This window comes from Lagopus muta, chromosome 5 (assembly GCF_023343835.1).
Source record: "Lagopus muta isolate bLagMut1 chromosome 5, bLagMut1 primary, whole genome shotgun sequence".
NCBI lineage: Eukaryota > Metazoa > Chordata > Aves > Galliformes > Phasianidae > Lagopus > Lagopus muta.
The window spans coordinates 39,155,682-39,174,662 of record NC_064437.1 but is presented as its reverse complement, the minus strand read 5'-3'; the positions used below and the strand labels follow the sequence as shown (position 1 = coordinate 39,174,662).

General features: G+C 45.7%; 1 protein-coding gene and 1 long non-coding RNA gene across 4 annotated transcripts in view; both read right to left on the bottom strand.

The window, feature by feature from the left end:
* Positions 1-728: 728 nt before the first annotated feature.
* Positions 729-4,524, bottom strand: LOC125693935 (uncharacterized). The gene is made up of 3 exons (XR_007377313.1): positions 4,270-4,524; positions 2,971-3,050; positions 729-1,538 (listed from the first exon to the last, which is right to left on the bottom strand). It is a non-coding gene; the product is annotated as an uncharacterized LOC125693935 (long non-coding RNA).
* A 4,031-nt stretch (positions 4,525-8,555) lies between these two features.
* Positions 8,556-18,981, bottom strand: part of ARID5B (AT-rich interaction domain 5B) — a 108,509-nt gene continuing 98,083 nt past the window's right edge. For all 3 annotated transcript variants that reach the window (XM_048946424.1, XM_048946425.1, XM_048946423.1), the window contains 2 exons: positions 18,359-18,557; positions 8,556-14,355 (listed from right to left, as the gene is read on the bottom strand). In XM_048946424.1, the coding sequence (XP_048802381.1) occupies positions 12,208-14,355; positions 18,359-18,557 (2,347 nt within the window). In that variant the 3' untranslated portion in view covers positions 8,556-12,207. The remainder of the gene's footprint in view (positions 14,356-18,358; positions 18,558-18,981) is intronic.

The window sequence follows — 18,981 nt, the reverse complement described above, 5'->3', positions numbered from 1 at the left end:
GAGCCATGGAGATGTGTGCTAGAGGGGCAGGCCCCTCCACACACACAGCTGCAGCCCGGCAGGTTGTTGAATAGCCAAATCAGGGAAGCCTGCTCTAGGCTTTATCCTTATTTATACTTTATACTCATTTCTAAATACAGAGAAGAAAATAAACAGTGAAATAAAAAGGCACAACCAAAGCCATGGGTTGGTAAAAATTCTCTTTCCTTACCACGCTCAAGCTGATATTTGGATAAATCAAAGTTCCACCAGGAAAGTCAAACAGATCATGGTCAGCAGCGCTCTCTGCAGCTCCGAAACTCCACTGGGCTCTTGAGCTGCATGGAGGGAGCCCCCGTCTACTTGAAATTAAGGCTCTTTGGAGCATGTAGCTTTAGCATCATGTTGCCTGCTGTGGAACACCTTGTGGATGGGTGCAAGTGTTAACAACTGGCTAACCTGGGAAGTGTCAGCTGAGAGAAAGCATGATGCCCTAGGTACAGCTGTGATATGATCATCTCTGTACACAGCACAAGCTCTCTTTGGGCAGGGTGGACCACAGGCTCTCACAGGGTAACTGTTAGAATATTTGGCTGTAGCAGACAGAGATGGACAGGTCCAATACCAAAGCACAGAAATGCTTTACCTCTTGCAAACGGAGACCAGTTCTGGTGTCCATCTATTCAGGTGCTGCCAGAGGCACACTCAGAGGCTACTTGGCTTGCTAGAACAGCACATGAGGGCTTCTTTCTGAGAAGGACAAGCCAAACAAACAGGAAAATCAGAGAGCACTTATTTTTTAGTGCACAGGATTGGCCTCTGATGCCACCAGAAAAGAAGAGACTTTCCAGCTACAAACCTGCTAGGTAGCTCCCACTGGTACTAGCCACAAACTTTGCAAACGTATGTCTGTGTGGGGAAGTTGTGACCGCTGCAAAGAAATCATCACTGCTGATGGAGCTGGGCCAAGTTATTTTCCATTGTGGAAGCATTTCACCACAATTTATTACTATGACCTTGCTGTCTGTTCTCTTGGTTGTCCCTCTCTTCCTCAGCATCCAGAGGCTACCAGGATCTTGCTGTGCCTACTCAGACTACAACTACGGAGAATGTGTTGATTTTCCTATGAGGCAGCAAAGCAGCTGTGCGTACAGCAGTGCAGTGAAATATAAAAAACAAAAAACGAAAATGCTGTTTTTGGAAAGAATAATAATGAGAAAAACTAAGCACATCTCCAAAGGCAACCAATCCAGACTCCAGAGCAGTCTGGAAGAGCAGAAATGGCAGAGCCCAGCATGGCACAGGCCATCGTAGTGGGAATGCAGGGCCATTGTAGTGGGGCTGGCACAGGGCTCTACTTCACCTTGACTCTTGATGGAAATACTCAGCGTGCAGACGTAAGTCCTTTGTGTCATTCACATGGAGATTCAGCCTCATTTAACACCTTGCAGCTCCTAGGAACACTTGCTACACAGGGCCCATCCAGAAAGCCACAGTTGGAAGGCATTGGGAACTGCTGGTCTCCGTCTTGCTGTTTCCAGTCTTTTCATTCATGTTTCCTACAGAATGCATAGGCAGGATAGGCAATCAATAGGTGCTATAGGCAAGCTGCTCAGTGGCCCTCTGCCTGAACTTGGATAAATCATTTGACCTTCTTCTGCCTCCATCAATCCCGCTGTAAAAGTAGCTTAACGCTGTGCTCAATGAGGAACAGCTGCTCCTTCTGAGCAGAGCCATCCTGCCTCAGCTACTGGGGGGCTACACAAACAAACATGCAGCCAAAGGAAGCCAGCAGAAATTAACATGGCGAGGAAGGAGTGCAGATCTGCCTGCATGTTCTGGCCATACACAGCAGAGTGAAATCAGGACGCACTGCATGACATATGTTAAGTTACTGGGAACAAAAATCCCTATCTCACTGGCATATATAATGCCTTCATGAATTAGCCACTCTGCCATCCCATTCCTGCTTCAGATGCCGATTTCTTAACTGCTACAGAACAGACCCTCTCTTCTGCTCCTTGTGGCTGTTTAGTCCAAGTGTGAAATGATCAGTACTGGCCGCAGCCCTGGCTTGGATGAATTTGGCTTGGATGAACTCTGCCCACACTGACACGGATGTGACTGATCTCACCAAGATAAGCTCATAATGTAGTAGATTGTTGTTAGGCCTTATTTATTTAACATTTATTTTATATCATTTATTGAATAGTATTTGGTCAGGTTAAAATATAGTTTCAAGTGAGAAAATGCAACCCACTGCCTCCATCCATTCTTTCTTTAAATCTAGACAAAACTGTTGCTGAAAAAAATGATCTGCTTTGCCTGGCACAAAAGCTGCCATAAGGGAAAAAAGCAACGTGCAGCACTTCTTTTCCATACATCCTCCCTCTCCTCCTTCAGCAAGAAACAGAATTTTACTGTGAGATTATAAGGTGCTGAGACAAGAAGCCTGTAATGGAAAAGCAGCTGGAAGCTCAGGCACACAATGACAGCAGCACATTCTGGTTCTGCTGATAGGTGGAACTTCTAAGTACCAAAAGACTGATGTGTCTCAGCAAAAATGATGCCTTCGCTTTTGTGTTTCACTTCATGCTCTGCACAGAGGTTACCTCCACCCACAGCTACTTTGGGCACACACTGCAGCTGCACAGGGCAGAACTACACCCAGAGATCTGCTCCTGCACAGGGCTTTACGTGACTCAAAACCCAACAGAGATTTTGATTTCTGATATTTGACTTTGATACAAACTAGAAATGATGAGATCTGTGACTTCCTCATGAAAATGATTGTCTCTTGCCTACAGCTGAGAAGAAAGCTGAGGAAATAGCTGCCAGCAGCCTATGCAGGGCATGGGGGCACACTTGAAGTCTGAGCCAGGACTGCTAGCTGCCACAGAATGTGCTACCATACCATACTGCCCACAGCCCACATCCTTCACACACAGCGACGGAATGCCTCTTAGAACCACCTTGGAGAGAGGAAAGTACCTTTAATGAGCTGTCATCAAGTCTGTCCTTGTGGGAGCCCATCTTGGTATTAGAAATATTTGGGAGATTCTGAAGACAATCTGGAAATGATGTAATTGAAAAAATTCTGATGAAAACAAACACTAATGACAGTGTCTGAAATTTGTTGCTCAACACAAAGCAGATACTGATGGCAGAGAATAACAGACTGCAGCTGGATATCTGGAGTCCCTCTATGACCTGAAGTTAAAGCACAAGCACTGCACACTGCACAAAGACACTGCTACAAAACTGGTACAGAGCCATCCCCAGCCCTGTCTGAAATTGGGTATGCCTCTGATAGGTCACTGCTGCTCTGCTTGTAGGGCGGACAGGAAGGACTGATGCCACTTGTGGCTGCACCACTCCTTTGCAAAGACACATAAGGGCCTTTTCACCTCATTTCCCTGATGGCAAATGCTGGGTCTTCAGTACTTGAAAGGTTAACATAAATTGCCTTTTTTGCATTATTTTGTGTTAGTCTCACTTTCTTGTTTATGAGATGTTTAGAAAATGGTTTTTCCCATCATCCAGCTGGTGTAAGGCAAGGTGCAGGGCTCCTTTCCACGCGTGCAACACTGAGCACACACATCCTCTTCTCTGTGTGTTAGTGCCATATGTAAATCAATACTTTCCACTCTCCATCGATTGCTTTCTCCATCAGCAATTCAGTTCTCATCTAGCTACAGTTCTTCTAACGCTGCCTAGGTGCGGGGATGCGGCTGGCAGGGCAGCAGCACCCAGCAGCAAAGCCTGGCTGCTGCAGGACAAAGCAATACGCTGCTGTGCTTGGCCACCCAAATTTTCTAAGATTGAATACCTATGGAAATGTGACATATGCAGTCATGGTGTATTTCTGTGTGTATCTGTGCATTTCAGTTTGTCCATCAGCTTCCTCCAGAGAAATTTTGAAACTAGCACTAACCACATAACGTGCTTGCAGCCCCAGGGCAGGGCAGCAGCTCAAAGGTGAGCAAGTTGCATGGGCACTAGGAAAGTGCCCAGGCAGCTGCAAGAGGTGGACACCTCATACCTACTGCACGGTGAGCTGCAGTGCAAGTGCAGCCCTTACAGACTGGTAAGCCCAGGGGGAAGCACCCTCAGCACAGCTCAGAGACAGGAGGAGCTTACGCGTTCTGAAACAGCAGAACAAACCCACCATGAGAAGCCAGCCCACCAGAAAGTGACCTGCCGCAGCCTGCATGGCTTGTTTCCAGGTTTGCTTGCTTGTTCAAACCTCTGTAAAGCACAGAGAAAAAACTCCCTGCACCACAAACTCACCATCTCACTATTCCAGGTGACCACTGAGAAAAACATCCACTTCATGTTCTTCAAAGGAGCTTCCCAGACAAAGAGTGGCGCTTTGCAGCCTCTGCAGAAAGCCATCCTCTGCTCTCTCACTCGTTGATACTCGTAAAAAAGATGGGGAGGAAGGCAGACCTGATGGGCACTGGCTGGCCGCTGGGCTTGAGCTGCTACAGATTCATGTTTTCCTGCGTTACAAGAAATCAGCAGTGGCACTGATTTTTTTGTACTTCTTTTGTAGGTCACCTTCAATAAAAATGTTAATAATGCTTACTATCTGTATATCTGAAATCTCGCACGGTGACTCTGTAATTCACTGTCTTTATCGGCCTTCTTTAATGTATAATTTAACGCTTGTATAACTATTTTGTTTGGGTATGACTTTCAGAATTACGACTAAAAAAAAAAAATCTGTATGCTAGTTAACTACATTTTATGGAAAGTATTTCTTTCATGTTATTTTAAAACCGTGGAGCCTGGGGAAGAATTTTATGGACCACAGAACCTCGCAGGGTAGTTAATTTCTGTTTGAGCTGGTTTCTCTGCTATTTTAAAAAGTGCCATCAAGATCAGTGCTATTTCTCTTGGTTGGGAGCCAGCTGACTGTTCTGCAGTTGCGACACATCTCTGTGCAGTTAGCAAGCGGGCAAACAGCAAACACAGGAGCTGAAAGCTGAGCTGGCTGCACAACCGCAGAGAAGCTGGCTGGTTTGTGTGGGACAGCTCCTGAACTGGGCATCCTACTGCCCAGCACAGGAACCAGATGGATGGGGAAAGTAGATGGAACGGGCCATCATGCCCTGGGAAGAGCAACACTGCACCTTACGCTGTGATGGGGTATAAGGGAAAGCGCTGGGGAAATATGAGGCTTTTCCTGAGCTCCTGAGCTCAGGAGGCCTAAATAACTGCAAAACAATCCCACATTATAAGACATAGGTACAAAAAACATGCCCCCACCAGTTTACCTCCCCCAGGTTCTGATGGACAGGAACTATTTCATCCAAGCAACACAGGAAAAACCTATGACAATAAAGCAGCTCCTATGCCCATTGTTACTGGCTTCCACCACAGCTCTACTGCCAGCATGGAGATGTTTTCCTCCTGCAGGCAGCAAAAGGGCTTTGGTCACGCGTGTGCTGCAGACTCAATGGAGCATGTGGGTCCTTGTCGTGTTTGCGTTAAATCGGAGTAAACTCACTCTGCTTTAGAAGCAGTAGTTGGGTGGTTAAATGAGCCCTAGGCAAGCTCAAGCTACGCACTAAATATTCTGCCTTTTGTTTCATAATGAATTATTTTGTGTATTTAAGCAAAGCATTTTTTCGTCTTTTCTCTGCAGTTTGTTTCTAGCCTACTTGTGGATGTGTGTTGAAATCTTTGCCTTTTGCTTATGAGGTCAAGTGCCTTTAATCAGGAGCAAAAAAATAGCATGCTTTTAGTCCTAAATTCTCTGTGTGACTGCCAAATATAATTAGAAACAAATGGCTTTATTCCTCATTTGAGAGCTTCGCAGACATTATGGGAGAAGGGGGAGCTTTCTCTGCCGGCTGTGTTTTGGGGAGATCGCAAACAAACACACTGCCATGAAAAGACTTGGTAAGAGGGGAGCACAGCGCTTGGGAACCTCGCGCTGGCACAGCCCAGACATCAGGGAGAGATGTAGTATGAGCGGGCAGCCATGGGAGTGTGCACCAGCAGGGCTCGGGAGCCTGGAGATGTGCACTGGGCTGCAAGGCCCAGGCAGCCCATGGCACTGCCCTGCTGTTCCAAAGAGCAGACAGATAGTTTTGGCACTAACGCGGCAAAAGAATCCCTTGCTGCTCATGTAAGACGTTTTGCAGCGTCTCCTCACAACATGGCGCCGCCTCACAGCCTCACCCCACAACATGGCGTACCCCCATAGCCGCACCTCACAACATAGTGATCCCCCACAACACGACGCAGCCTCACAGCGCACCATCGCCTCACAGACTCACCTCACAACGCGGCACCGCCTCATGGCGTCCCCCGACAACATGGCGCCGCCTCACAACGTGGCGTCCCCTGACAACATGGCGCCGCCTCACTACGTGGCGTTCCCCAAAAACACGGCGGCGCCTCACAACACGGCCGCACAGCTCAGCCCAGCACCACATCCCTTCACAGTGCCGTCTGAAGGCCTAACCTCAGCTCAGGACACAGACAGGTGGCACGGGGTGGCTGGGGCACGTCCTCTCACCTCAGCCAAGGGGCAGCTGTGAGGGTACGGCAGGCACACTAGCGCCCACCCTACACCCCTGCTTTGAGGGTCATCTGATACATCACTGAAGGGATTTTTTTCCTAATTACACTTAAGAGCAAATTGAAGGAAAATGGCGGGTTTTTGCTCCCTGGCCTACCTTTTTTCCTCCCTTGAAGACAGCTCCATGCATGCTGCCCCTCAGCCCATGGCCATGCTGTGAGATGAGGTGCCGGCCCGCAGCTGTGTGGGGCAGTGGCTCACCTCAGCTGCTACATGCTGCGATGCTCGTTACTGGCAATAACGCAGCTGTGGAAGCTCCTCTGTCTCCAGAAGAAGAGGGGAAATGTTTTGTTTTATAATCCGTTCTCGAATGAACTGCGTGCACTGAGGAACATACTTCCAGGTCCTTCAAGTGCACTCTTGGCCCAGTGCTGCTCCCACATCACAGTGCAGGTTTGTAACCCGCCTCTGGCACACAGCAGGAGGCAGTAGGGATGTGACTGTGACAGTACCACTGCCCCAGTGCCTGTCCCTATGGTGCTGGGGGGTGATGTCCCTACTGCACCAACATGGCCCATCCCATGGCAATTCAGGCTCATGGCTCAGGTAAGACACTAGATGGAGAGTGTCACATTTTTTATACTTTTTTATTATTATTAATCCTTTAAAGGATGAATTGAAGAGCTAAGTGAAAGGCAGTGGAAGCTCTAGCAGCAAGTGAGCCCACCAAAACAGGGCTGCAGAGACACAGGCTGCGTGCCCTAGCTCCAGGAGGGTGCTTGGTATTCCTGGAAGGCCTGCAGGAGTGTGCTGCCGGCCTCACCTGCTGGCTCCTCCCAGCAGCAGAAACATCATACAAGGTTTTCCTGGAAACTAGCATCAGGGAACCTCCATTCTTCAGCCCGGTCAAAGTGGACTCCAGCTGGGTCAGTGAGAGCCACGCTGAGCAGAGGTGAAGCTGACAAACACAGCAGTAACTGCGAGACATTGTGAGAGGCAGCTGAGCCCTGGAGAGGTGCTGTGTCCCCCTCGAGATGTTAGCACTGGCCTGGTCCTTGGCTACACCACCTGGGTGACTTTGCCTGCTGCCCCCTGGGGACCAGGCTGCTTCTACCCAGGCCTGCAGGGCACAACTTCCCCTGCTGTGTGTCAAGCAATAGCCACACATTCCTGAAATACAGCCAAGAAAATTATTTTTCCCGCTGTGGAGGACAGGAGTGACCCAGTGCGCAAAGCTTGCTGCATCCATTCTTCAAGGACCCATGTTTCAGTGGTGAGTGGAGACAGGACAAGGGGAAACGGCTGGAAACTGCAGCATAGGAAGTTCCGCACAAACATGTGCAAGAACTTCTTTACAGTGAGGTGACGGAGCACTGGAACAGGCTGCCCAGGGAGGTGGTGGAGTCTCCTTCTCTGGAGATGTTCAAGACCTGCCTGGATGCCTACCTGTGTGACCTGCTGTAGGGAACCTGCTTTGGCAGGGGGGTTGGACTCGATGATCTCTGGAGGTCCCTTCCAACCCCTACAATTCTGTGATTCTGTGATGTTAAGGGAGGTGTTGGACCCAGTAAGGAATAGAACGCTAATTAATTTCACTCAGTGATTGTTTACTGTCATCAACAAAGTCACCATTTAGCATCCAGCTGCAAAATCTTTGTGGTGGAGCTGAGAAGGCAGAGAGTGATTTTCAGCCATGAGTTTAAGCATGCCATACCAGTGGGGAAAAAGCTCTGCTCTGAAATACGAATGGAACAAATTTTCTGGAGAAGGTATGAATGTTGTCCCATCCAAAGCTGTTCCTGCAGTCAGCCTGACTGAGCCACGCTTTAATGTGAGCACACTGTGAAAATAGAGGGGAACTGAAGATCTTGTCTCTTCGTTCTCTAGGAAATTGCAAACTTCCATTTCTTTAATCTAATCATTTGCAGGCGGGAATATTTTCTCTAGAAAAACCAATATAACAGGGCTGAAAGGTCAGATGGGATAATATGTAATCCATGGTGATAAGGGCTGTTTACAGAATTATTAATCAAACACAAAAGGGAACAGATAGTAACATTTTTTATTAAATATTACAGTGGATCAAAAAGTACAAAATATCTTTTGCCTGCTATGTGATTGGGAAACTATTGGCACATAATACAGTATCAAAAGCATTAATAAGTACAATTTGGAAAACATACAAAAATTGAGTGTTTATAGTTGGCTCAGCTTTATTTCTGGTAGTGTTTAAACTAACACAAAGGTTACTCAATAACCTTTTAAATGGGAAACTATATAATATTACTGGGCCATTTTTATATATACAAATCATCACCTTACAGAGCATATAGGCTACATAACTTGAATCACAAAAAGTATACAATATTTACAACAAAAGAAAGTTAAAAAAGTATAAACAGCTAGTAGAGTATGCTGCCATTATTAGAACATATTTAAAACTATGGGTCCAGGGGAGGAGGGCGGGAAGAGGAAGAGAACAAGTGAAGTATCCACCACATTTACAGCAAACACCACTGTTAAGTGCTCATGTAACAGTTCTCACGTTGCAGGCCTTGCGCCATGGCAGGAATTCCTGTTTCTCACTAAAATCATGACGACTGGGTGAGCACTGCACAGGAGGACAGCGTGGGAAGGAGCATCTTGGCAGCCCTGGGAGCACAGCAGCATAGGAGGCACAGCCCTCGCCCGCTGCCACCACGTGCTGCCAAGCCAGCTTGTCCCAAGCTGCAACAGGCGACTTCCCAGGCCCTGACATGCCAGGGAAATGGCTCATGCAGCAAGGCCAACTTGCAAAATGTCCTCACTCACTCACCTACTCCTCTGCTTGGAGTGTGCTGTACTGACAGCCAGGTGCTACTGTGGATCCGCTTGGTGAAGGCAGGCCCAGCCTGCAGCCAGAAGGCACACGTGAGCTGCAGCTGCTGGGCCGTTACCTCATCATCTCACAACCTTTAGCATCCCTAATGAATGCTGGACATAGAGCGTTCGGCTTGCAACATTTCTTGGAACTGGTTCTTGGTAAATAGGTTTATGACTCTATTGCCAATTAGATTCCACAGTTTCCTTTACAAACCTATCAGTAACAATGGTTTGATTGCACAAAGAGAGGCTTGTGCAATTTCATTCAATAATAAGGCCCCTTGAACTCAAACAATGCAAACAAATTCCCATTTAAGACATTAAAAAAAAAAGTCTTTCAGCCAATGGAGAATTCAATAGCCTTTTGAAAGACTTCCAAGATTTATCTTAAGAGTTCTTAAACAAACAACGCACCCCTTCTGCTGGGGCCTTACGCTACCATTTCTTCTCATTTGTCCCAATGTCTCACCCAGCACACACAAGCCTCCCTGGCAGGAGGGGTCTGGGCTGGTCTCCTCCCAGGGGAGGGAAGGCCCTCCCTCCCCACTCTCCTCCCCAGCCCTGCTCCGCATTTGCTCTGCTTCACGAAGGCTACGACCAAACTCCAACATGATGTAACCAAAGAGAAAGTGGACACTGCATAAACAAATGCACAAACTCAGGACACAGATTTAACCAAAACAAGAAAGAGAAATGCTTGCTTTACCAAACACACTCCTATTTGTGTTTGCTGTAGATTCTCATATTCTCTCCTCGTCCCCCCGCCCTCCTTCCTCCCACCCATCCCCAAACCCCTGATTCTCACAATTCAGACCTAGTGCAACTTTACTAGAGATGTCCTCGACATTATGGCCTCTGCCCAGCTGAGCCTGCGGTTCTGTTCCTGTAAGATCCGTGGAGCAGCAGGATGCTCTGCAGTGGCACATCCATGTTCTAAGTTCTACTAGTCTGTTTATTGATCAATTAAATATAGTTTTACCACAGGAATATAAAGTACTGAATTGAAGAAGCTGGATCTTTAACAGTAGACGAGTATATTATTCCGGTTTCCACCTTTGGATATTAACTATGATACATTATATATTGTATTTGGCTTTGTATCATGGGAAAATTTAATGACATGCCTAGCATGCAAAGTGTTTCTTAGTAGTTTCCATGTTTGTTTTCACATCAATTATGTTGTCTCTGAACAGTAAACTGAGATGGTCTGAATCGCAACCAATTTTCACATTGTAAAAAGCCTCTAAGCCACACTCCTCTATCAATGTCTACACTCAGCTGCATGGTGGTGACGTCCTTCAGTGTGAACATGCAGCCGCAGGATATCTTTCATTACCAAACCCAGCCTGTGCCCAGCTCTCACTCTCTGGCAGATGCCCAGGGAGGGACGTGGTCCCCATAGGGGTGCCAGGACCATCCCAACAGACACTTGGCTCCTTTGCCACCTCTGGTGCCAGCTGTGCCCAGTGGCAGGGCTCATCGCTGCATGACCCCTACCCATCCCAGCAAACCCCACCCGTGGCACAGGACCTGCACACCCCCAGTTCAAACCAGCACAAACTCCTGTCCTAATTGCTAAAATTCTTGCCATTCTTGCAAATCATAGATCTGTCTTCTGGACTCCTCTGCCATCCGCCATTTTGTGTCAGTGAGGTTTAGTTTTCCAGATTGGTTCTCTGGTACACAGGAGGGTTTCACAGCCTAGGTAAGCTAAGTGCGACTTATTGACAAATTCACGGACCACAATATGGGAAAGCAAAGCTCAGCGGGAGGGAAAAGCAGCACGAGCCACCACAACAGCATGAGGAGAGTGGGAAGTGCTCAGCACCTGCAGGGTCGGACCATAGGGAAAGGAACCTTGTTTGCACCCTTGCACCATAATGTTACCTATAGTACGTTTATATCCATTAAGATGAATCTGAACCAGTTGCTTCAGTTTGTAAACAGTAAACATTACCACAAAAATGAAACAAAAACACTGCTCAGAAGTATGAAGAAGCTGGAAAAATTACAAACATAAAAAAATTAGGACAGCCACAGCCTTTTAAAAAAGTTGCAGGTAAAATGATATTGTTTAATTTAAAAAAATAATCAAGAAAAGAAAACAAAAAAGAAAAAAACAAGAAACAAAACAAGAAACAAACATAGAGTACAGAATATATCGGACAAACAAAACTATATAAATTATTGTGACCAAATGTGACATTGGTAGTTTACGAAGTGGATATGTACAGTCAAATTAATCAGTGTTTACCCTTCTGTTCTAATAGTGTTAAAATGAAAAATCTATTGCCGTTTTACTATACATTGCATTGATTGAATCTTTAAAAGTCAGGAAAAGTTACCCAAAACAGCACATCCACCGATCGTGTGGGTTCTCGGCCTTCTTCTCCTCGCCAAGTTCATGTCGAGTCCTCGACTCATTTGCAGCAACACTCGACCTCTGGTCCTCGGCTCAATGAAAAGCAAATGCAAACGTCGCCTCTCATTTCAGTGAGCTCAGGACTGGGCCTGCATTTCCACGGCTCCCTTTGAACATCTGCTCTTACCATACACAAGTACTTTCAGAAAACACATATGCAAAATCCAAAGAATTTTTGAGCGTGTGTGTTGTTGTTGTTTTGCCAGGGCAGGGGTGAGGGGAGAGGGGGCTGGCGCGGAGCCAGAATTAAAGAAGTTGTCCTGTCTCGATCACAATCCAAAGCTTTCCGCCACGTGGGATATGACGGCATCCTGGCTTACAGCAATACAGATCTGCGAGATATCATCACAGCGGGAGGAATGTCGCTAACTGAACTGTTCTCCTCAGACTTTTTTTTTGTGAGTGAGGGGATTTACAGTTTTGTGCTGGGATGTACGGAGGACAGCTGGGAAGGTGGGAATGCAGCTTGAGGGTTTATAGCAGCTAATGGATAAATGCTGTTATGCAAAAGGTCACCGTACGAGCTTCCTACAGGTGTTGCTGCAGCTAAGTGTCTATACAGTTGCTGAGAATTTGCAGGGGATGTGAGGAATTGTCTCTGCACCATGAGGGAATGGAGAGCCAAAGGTTGCATTAGTGGGGAGAGCACGGTCTGATTTTTCAAGTACTGTAAAGGATGGGAATACCCAGGCGGGAGGCGATTGTTCAGCCCTGTGCACAGGGCTCCTGGATACAAGCCTGGGAAGATTGGGGCTGAGAGGGGAAATTTGTGGCTCTCCAGAACGCTGCCTGAATGCAGGCTGTGCAGCGACTTGCTGCCTTCCCCCTCCACATCGGGAACCTTTTCTTTCACTGAGGTCTCCTTTGGTAAGTGCAGAGGAGAGACAGCTCGGACTTTTTTTTCCGAAATGACTTTGTCCAATTCCTCCAGGCCTCGCTTCAAAGGCCGAGCAGCTCCGATGTTTTGAGGGCTCATTCTGCGGCCAATGATAGGATGCACCATCCCCTCCATCTTCCTCAGGTTCTCCAGTCTCTGTGCCTGCTTCCCAGACCTGTGGAGTAACTCGCTGTGTTTTTTAGGGGCAGTCATGGCCATGGGGGACACGCGGCAAGCTTTGGGGTTACAGTCTAGGCTCACAGCCTGGCTGCTCGCAGCCTGGAACAGCGAGATACCTTTGCCTTCTTGCTGGGCCACAGATGAATGAGAGAGACTGGAGCCAGGAGCCTTTGCAGTCTGTTTGTGTATGCTCTTTGGAAGACTCAAATCTGTTGGCTGATCATCTGAAGAGGCTTCCACTGCCGCCTTTTTTTCTTGCTGATGCAAAGATGGGTGATAATTTAAATTTAGTTTTTCTTGGTGTTTGTGTTGAGTAAAAGTAGAAATATTTTCAGACTCTCTGAACATGTCCCGGGGGAGGTACTTTGATGTCTGTTCATTATTAAGGTGGTGCTCCGTGTGCCTATAAAGGTTGTGCAGATGAGGTGATGAATAAAAATCTGCCAAGAAAGTGGGCACACGGGAGTGCTGCAGTGCCCTTTTCTCATTCATTTTATCTTTGCAGTCCTGGATATCTGTCTTCGGTACGTACGACTCAGCAAGAGAACTGAGGTGATGTTGTGAAAAATCACAGCGCTGAGGATCCACTTTACTTAGCATGTCATGTTTAAAAACATCATTAATTGATTTCCTTTCTTCCTTGGATTTAAAACTCTGCACGTGTTGTATGACCGATGGCCTATTAATTGCTACGGGATCAGAATTAGGGACGTGGGGACCTTGTGATAGGCTTGATGACAGTTCATCTCTGCTGTTCAACTTCTTTTTGCTAATCAAAGGTGGAGGAGAACCGTAAGGATAGCTACATGATAAGGTTGCCCCACTGACCTGCGACAGCAGCTTTTTCTTTGCCAGGGGCGACATAATGCCTGGATTACCCTTTGAGTAGAGCAGTGGTGTGTAACCGAAAGAGGAGTCGTCGCTCATGGACCCAGGCAGCTCTTTCTCCTTGAACATGTCAAAGTTCTGGACCACCAGTACTTTGGGTGCTTGCTTCAGTGCATTGTGGATATCTTCGTTTCCCAGCTGATCTACTTTCACTGTGCAGTTTGCAATGTAATCAGCCATCTCTGGCAATTTATCATCTTCCATATCACTTTGAGTGGGCAGCTGGACTGGAAAAGTTGAGAAGGGCATTTCTGGAGGTTCGTTTTCTAAACTCTCAGTAAAAGCTTTATGTATCCTTCGTTCTGGCTTTGTGTCTTCCAGAGTATCTGCTGAGGAGTGCAGTCGTTTTGTGACAGTGGCATCCAGCATGGTATCTTCATCCGGGGGCACGGATATACTTGAGAAAGACGACGAATGAGGAACTTCCTCCTTGGCTTTCTCACTGCTTGAGCTGTTTTCTGTCATGTCTGTCTTTTCCATAGGCAGTGGCCGAGCTGCCTCTGGCAAAAGAGGTGGAGGGCCTTGACTGGGTTGTTTTGTCTCTCCTACTGTAGGATGTTCTGCGAAATTTTTCTGGTCTGCTGATTCTTGATCCTTCTCTTGTTCTGATGAAACCTAATAAAATGATTCAATAGACAGTTAGTTATGAGAATGCTGTACATTTTGGCAGACTGATCAGAAGAACATATACAGTACACTGCTTGCTACTGCTAGAGATGTACTTGTCAATCACCTTGTTGGAATGCAAGAGCTCGAATACCAGGTATTGGAGTCAAACAAAGAAACATACTCCTAGAAATGTACTATTGCTGCCAGTGTCATAGTAAGGCATTTCAAAGCAGCAGATGTTTGTAGCCTGACTAGAGGTACCAGTGGCTTCACCACTGAACACTGAGGTTAGTCTTTTAAAATTAATTAGGCAAACGCAGGAGAGCAGATTTCATAACACAAACAAAAAGGCTATAAAGATTTTTCGCACTAGCCAACTTCACCTATGAGATGTACACACATCCAAACATTTTTTCTTACGTGAAGCTGAAAATGCAGGCTCTCTAGCATTGTTCTTATAATTCAGTGATCACAGAGGAGATCATTCACACCCAGTTCTGCATTAAAGTGTGAAAATGACAGAAATGGCGTACTAGGAATCCCTATTGTAGGCAGCAAATCACTGCCGCGGCTTAACTAGGACACACATTTTTTTATTAACGGATTAAAATGAAGTTGTCAACATTCCGTAAGTGCGTGTGCACGCTATTACAAACGTAGCTTTTATATGCTATCGTCAACGGGACTGCAGCCCTTTCTGCTTCACCATTAATACAGCTTGTGTTCACAATTCACACTATTCATCCCATTATGTCGCTGGCTGAACTGTGACCCGCAGAGGTCATCAGAGCGTCCCATCTGTGATCCAGCTGACTGACAGCCTTTTTCAAAACTGGTCTCATTGTCTTCTGACATGTCACGGTGTAAGACAGTCATAAAACAGCAGCATTGTGTGAACCCTTTATTATTATTGTTTTCTTTCTTTCTTAGTTGTAAAGATAAGACACATCAAGAAAGTTACTATCTAAATGCTGCTCTACAGTCTATCACAGGAGTGAGAAGAAGGTCCTAACGAATCTAATCATCTCAGAAATTTATTTCTTCACAGCTGCTTTTAAATATTCCTGTGTGTTTGGCTGGTCTATTAGTTGCAGTGTCCATTAGTCATCGTAACTTCTTCTTTTTAAACTAATAGCTGCCTTTTGCAGTCCAAATACCATCATTAGGTCCTTTACAAAGTACTATCCCTAGTCTCTTGAGCTTATAAAATTACAGGAAAATACCACACAGATGAGCAAAGCAGGGAGGAAAAAAAAAGATAAATGATATTTAATAACTGCACATTCTGCTCTTTGTTTCTGTTAAGCAACATTTTGATTGAAGTTTCAGCTATTGTGGAGAAATGTGCATTTTAAGGCTAATAGCATTTTGTCTGGTATCTTGTTACAGAGACGATGTCATTGCAATGGCAGGAAAAGGGAGAAGAGCACAAAGACAAATGCAATCCTAATAAATTAAAGTTACATTCTCCCCCTGCATATTTCTTGTGCTGCATGAGTTGAACGTGCAATAGAGAAGACTAGCTTGGAGAAGATTCTATATAGAGAAGATTGTAGCTTGGTTATCCTTCAGCCCATAGCAATGGCCTGCTCTGAAGCCACATGCAGGAATGGTGTAAATGGTGGCTTGGCTGGGGCCACGCCTACACATCCACACGCAATGATAAAGGCTCCCTGTGAACAACACGCTGCCACTGCTGCCTGGCAGGAGGCCTGCAACAACCACGGAATCTGTGCTGGGTGAGAGGGGGAATGGTTTTAAACTAAGACAGGGGAGGTTTAGGTTGAGATATCAGGAGGGAGTTTTCCACTCAGAGGGTGTGAAGCACTGGAACAGGTTGCCCAAGGAGGCTGTGGATGCCCCATCCCTGGAGGCATTCAAGGCCAGGCTGGGCAGTCTGGTCTGGTGGTTGGCGCCCCGTACATAGCAGTGGAGTTGAAACTAGATGATCTTTGAGGTCCTTTTCAGCCCAGGCCACTCTATGATTCTATGTGAGGCCTTCCACCAGGCCACAGCAGATTGGAGGCTGCTCCACCCTGAAGGACTGGATGATGCCTTGGGCACAGAGCTCCATCCATACAGTGAACCTGTGTGAAGGATGCAGTTTTTAAGTGCCTGTCCTGATTAAACAGGAGCAGGACACCATCATCCACCCTAGAGGTGAGAGATTCATTCTTCTTTAAAAGGTACCATTTTACAGTGGGAAATGGCCGCATTTGTGTATTTTTATTGTCTCGGCTCAGCTCCTTCTGCTTCCGATAAGTGCAGCTCTAAGAACTCTTCCTGCAAACCACACACAAAAATAACTGCAGTTTAAGCAGCAGGAAGTTTGAGATAGGGAACAACAAAAGCAAGGAAATTCAAAGTGAAGGCTGATGCTCTGTTGCTGGCTTGTTATGCTGTGCTTAACTGTGGCAGTACCAACAGTATGTAAGGTATCTTGCTGATCTAAGACCCCACAGTAAACAAGTGGGCACAAAGGAGTGACAGGGGAAGGGAGCATAAGCCTTAGCTTTGCACTTCCTTGCTTTGGGCAATCTGTGTTGCAATGTTCCACTGACTTAAGGAGGCTATATGCACTTCAGGTATTTGCAATCAGAAGCAGAGGAGCTTTCCCCCAGCAGTGTTCTCTGCTTTAAAATTACAGTGCAAGAGAAAATAAAAATCCCTCTCTGTAGAGCACTCTTACATTTGACATTAAAGATGCTGTTGATCAAGGCAACTGAAAACAAATTCTGGTTTGGACCTCAGATGACATTTTCCAGTGTAAGAACAACTTAAAATGGTAGTGGGACATCAAAATCAGAATATTCTGTTCTTGAAACAACATGCAAATTCTCAAATGCATCCATGCTTACTAGTTCTGTGATTTTTTTAAGCAACAAGGAGGAGAGTTGTTGGTAGTTGACTCAATACTGATTTCAAACTGGTTTAGAAACAGGACTTATGTACCTGCCAGACAGCAATGAAGGCAAGGGAGCAGCCGTAGTCTGCCGGGCATGTCATGTGTTTCAACATTCTTTAAATACTTACTTTCACTGCAACGCCTTGAAAGCTGCTGCGATCTGGCAGACTGAGATAGAAAAAGCAACATCTTGTGTATTTAGCTGTGTGCAAGGAGCTTCAAGGTCTCACTTACACAAGGTGCAAGGAGGACACAGAGTGGCTCAGATGGGCAAAAGACATGCTTAGGAAATTCTGGAGCAAAATGTCCATTAGTTTTATAGCACTGAGCAACATACGAAACTTACCCTTAATCTGCAGACAAGTATGAATTCCACTGATCTATCTTTACATGGGCTGTGAACACAAAATTGGAGCTGTCCCATGAGCACGCATAATGTGATTCTATGTGGAAACCAGGACCTGCCCACGTGAAGCAGGTTAGCAGCATCTCTGCTGAAAACCATCTGTGGTACGTGAGAGACTTCAGTCTCAGTTAAAGCTTGGCAGGTGTTTGCTCAAAATTTGACCTTTGAGTCTAAAGAGAAATTTAGTATAACATGATAAAAATCCTGAGAAGTGATATGTTTTCTGATGGATATGTGCATACATCTGTAAGTGCAGAAGGGCTAATCCAGATGTTACTACAATGAAGACCAGCTATACCCAGTTACCACAACATTATCAGCAGTATTAGAGGTTCCCGCACCCTATACTTAAGACTAGGAAATAACTGTAGTAGTTGTGTGGTTTCCTTTTGGCAGATGCTGATCTTTTCGTGGTGACCACTGTGAAACACAATGAGCAGAAATGATACTTATTTTATCTAGAGCTTGGTCTTCTGCCATCACTCCTAAGCAATATGGAGCTAACCAGTGGCTGTTTGTAACCCTGCAAAATCACAACAGAGATAGTACCACACCAATTGAATTTCTACTGCTGAGCAAACTCAAAGGCCAACTGTTTGGGATTCTCCAGTTTAAATTATGTATTTTATCACTGAATTTTGATTGATTAAAACAGCACTTTTTTAATTGAAAAGTTGAAAAGCAGGGAAGCAACCAACCTCAGATGCATCTTGGGGTTTCTGTGCATTATCTTTCTCCTTCTTGCTCTTTTGGTTTTCATTTTTGATGCGTTTTGTTCCAGACACTTTTGTTTTCGCATCACCCTCCTGGGAACTGTTATCCTGTTTTCGAGGTTTCACTGGAGGCAGTGGCTTATCTTCCTCTCCTTTAATAAATCTTTCATACGGCAGGATTAATCTAGGGGATTAAGGAACAAATAATTGATCAGGTTTTGCTTTTCTAGCAAAGAATAAAATGTATCTACTGTGAGCAGTTTACTTAATATATCTATTTTCTTCCGTGGCATAAAAGCATCACTGTAAACTCTATATCTACAAATCCAAGTATGATAAATCAATTTATTTGGCAAGATTACCGTGTGGCATAAATTGAGTGGAGTTGGCGCATATCAATTGTCAGTAAGGCTGCAGTGGTTCACACAGCCACACCAATTTGTACAGATGAGGATAAGAGCCACTGTGTTTTAGACTGATTAAAAAAAAACACAACCATTTACTTTTATTTTTTCTCCCAACCCTTAAAAGCACACAGCAAACCCCAAGGAAACACCTCCAAAGCCACAGCCAACCTGATAACAGCTATACAATTTCCAGGCTGGAGG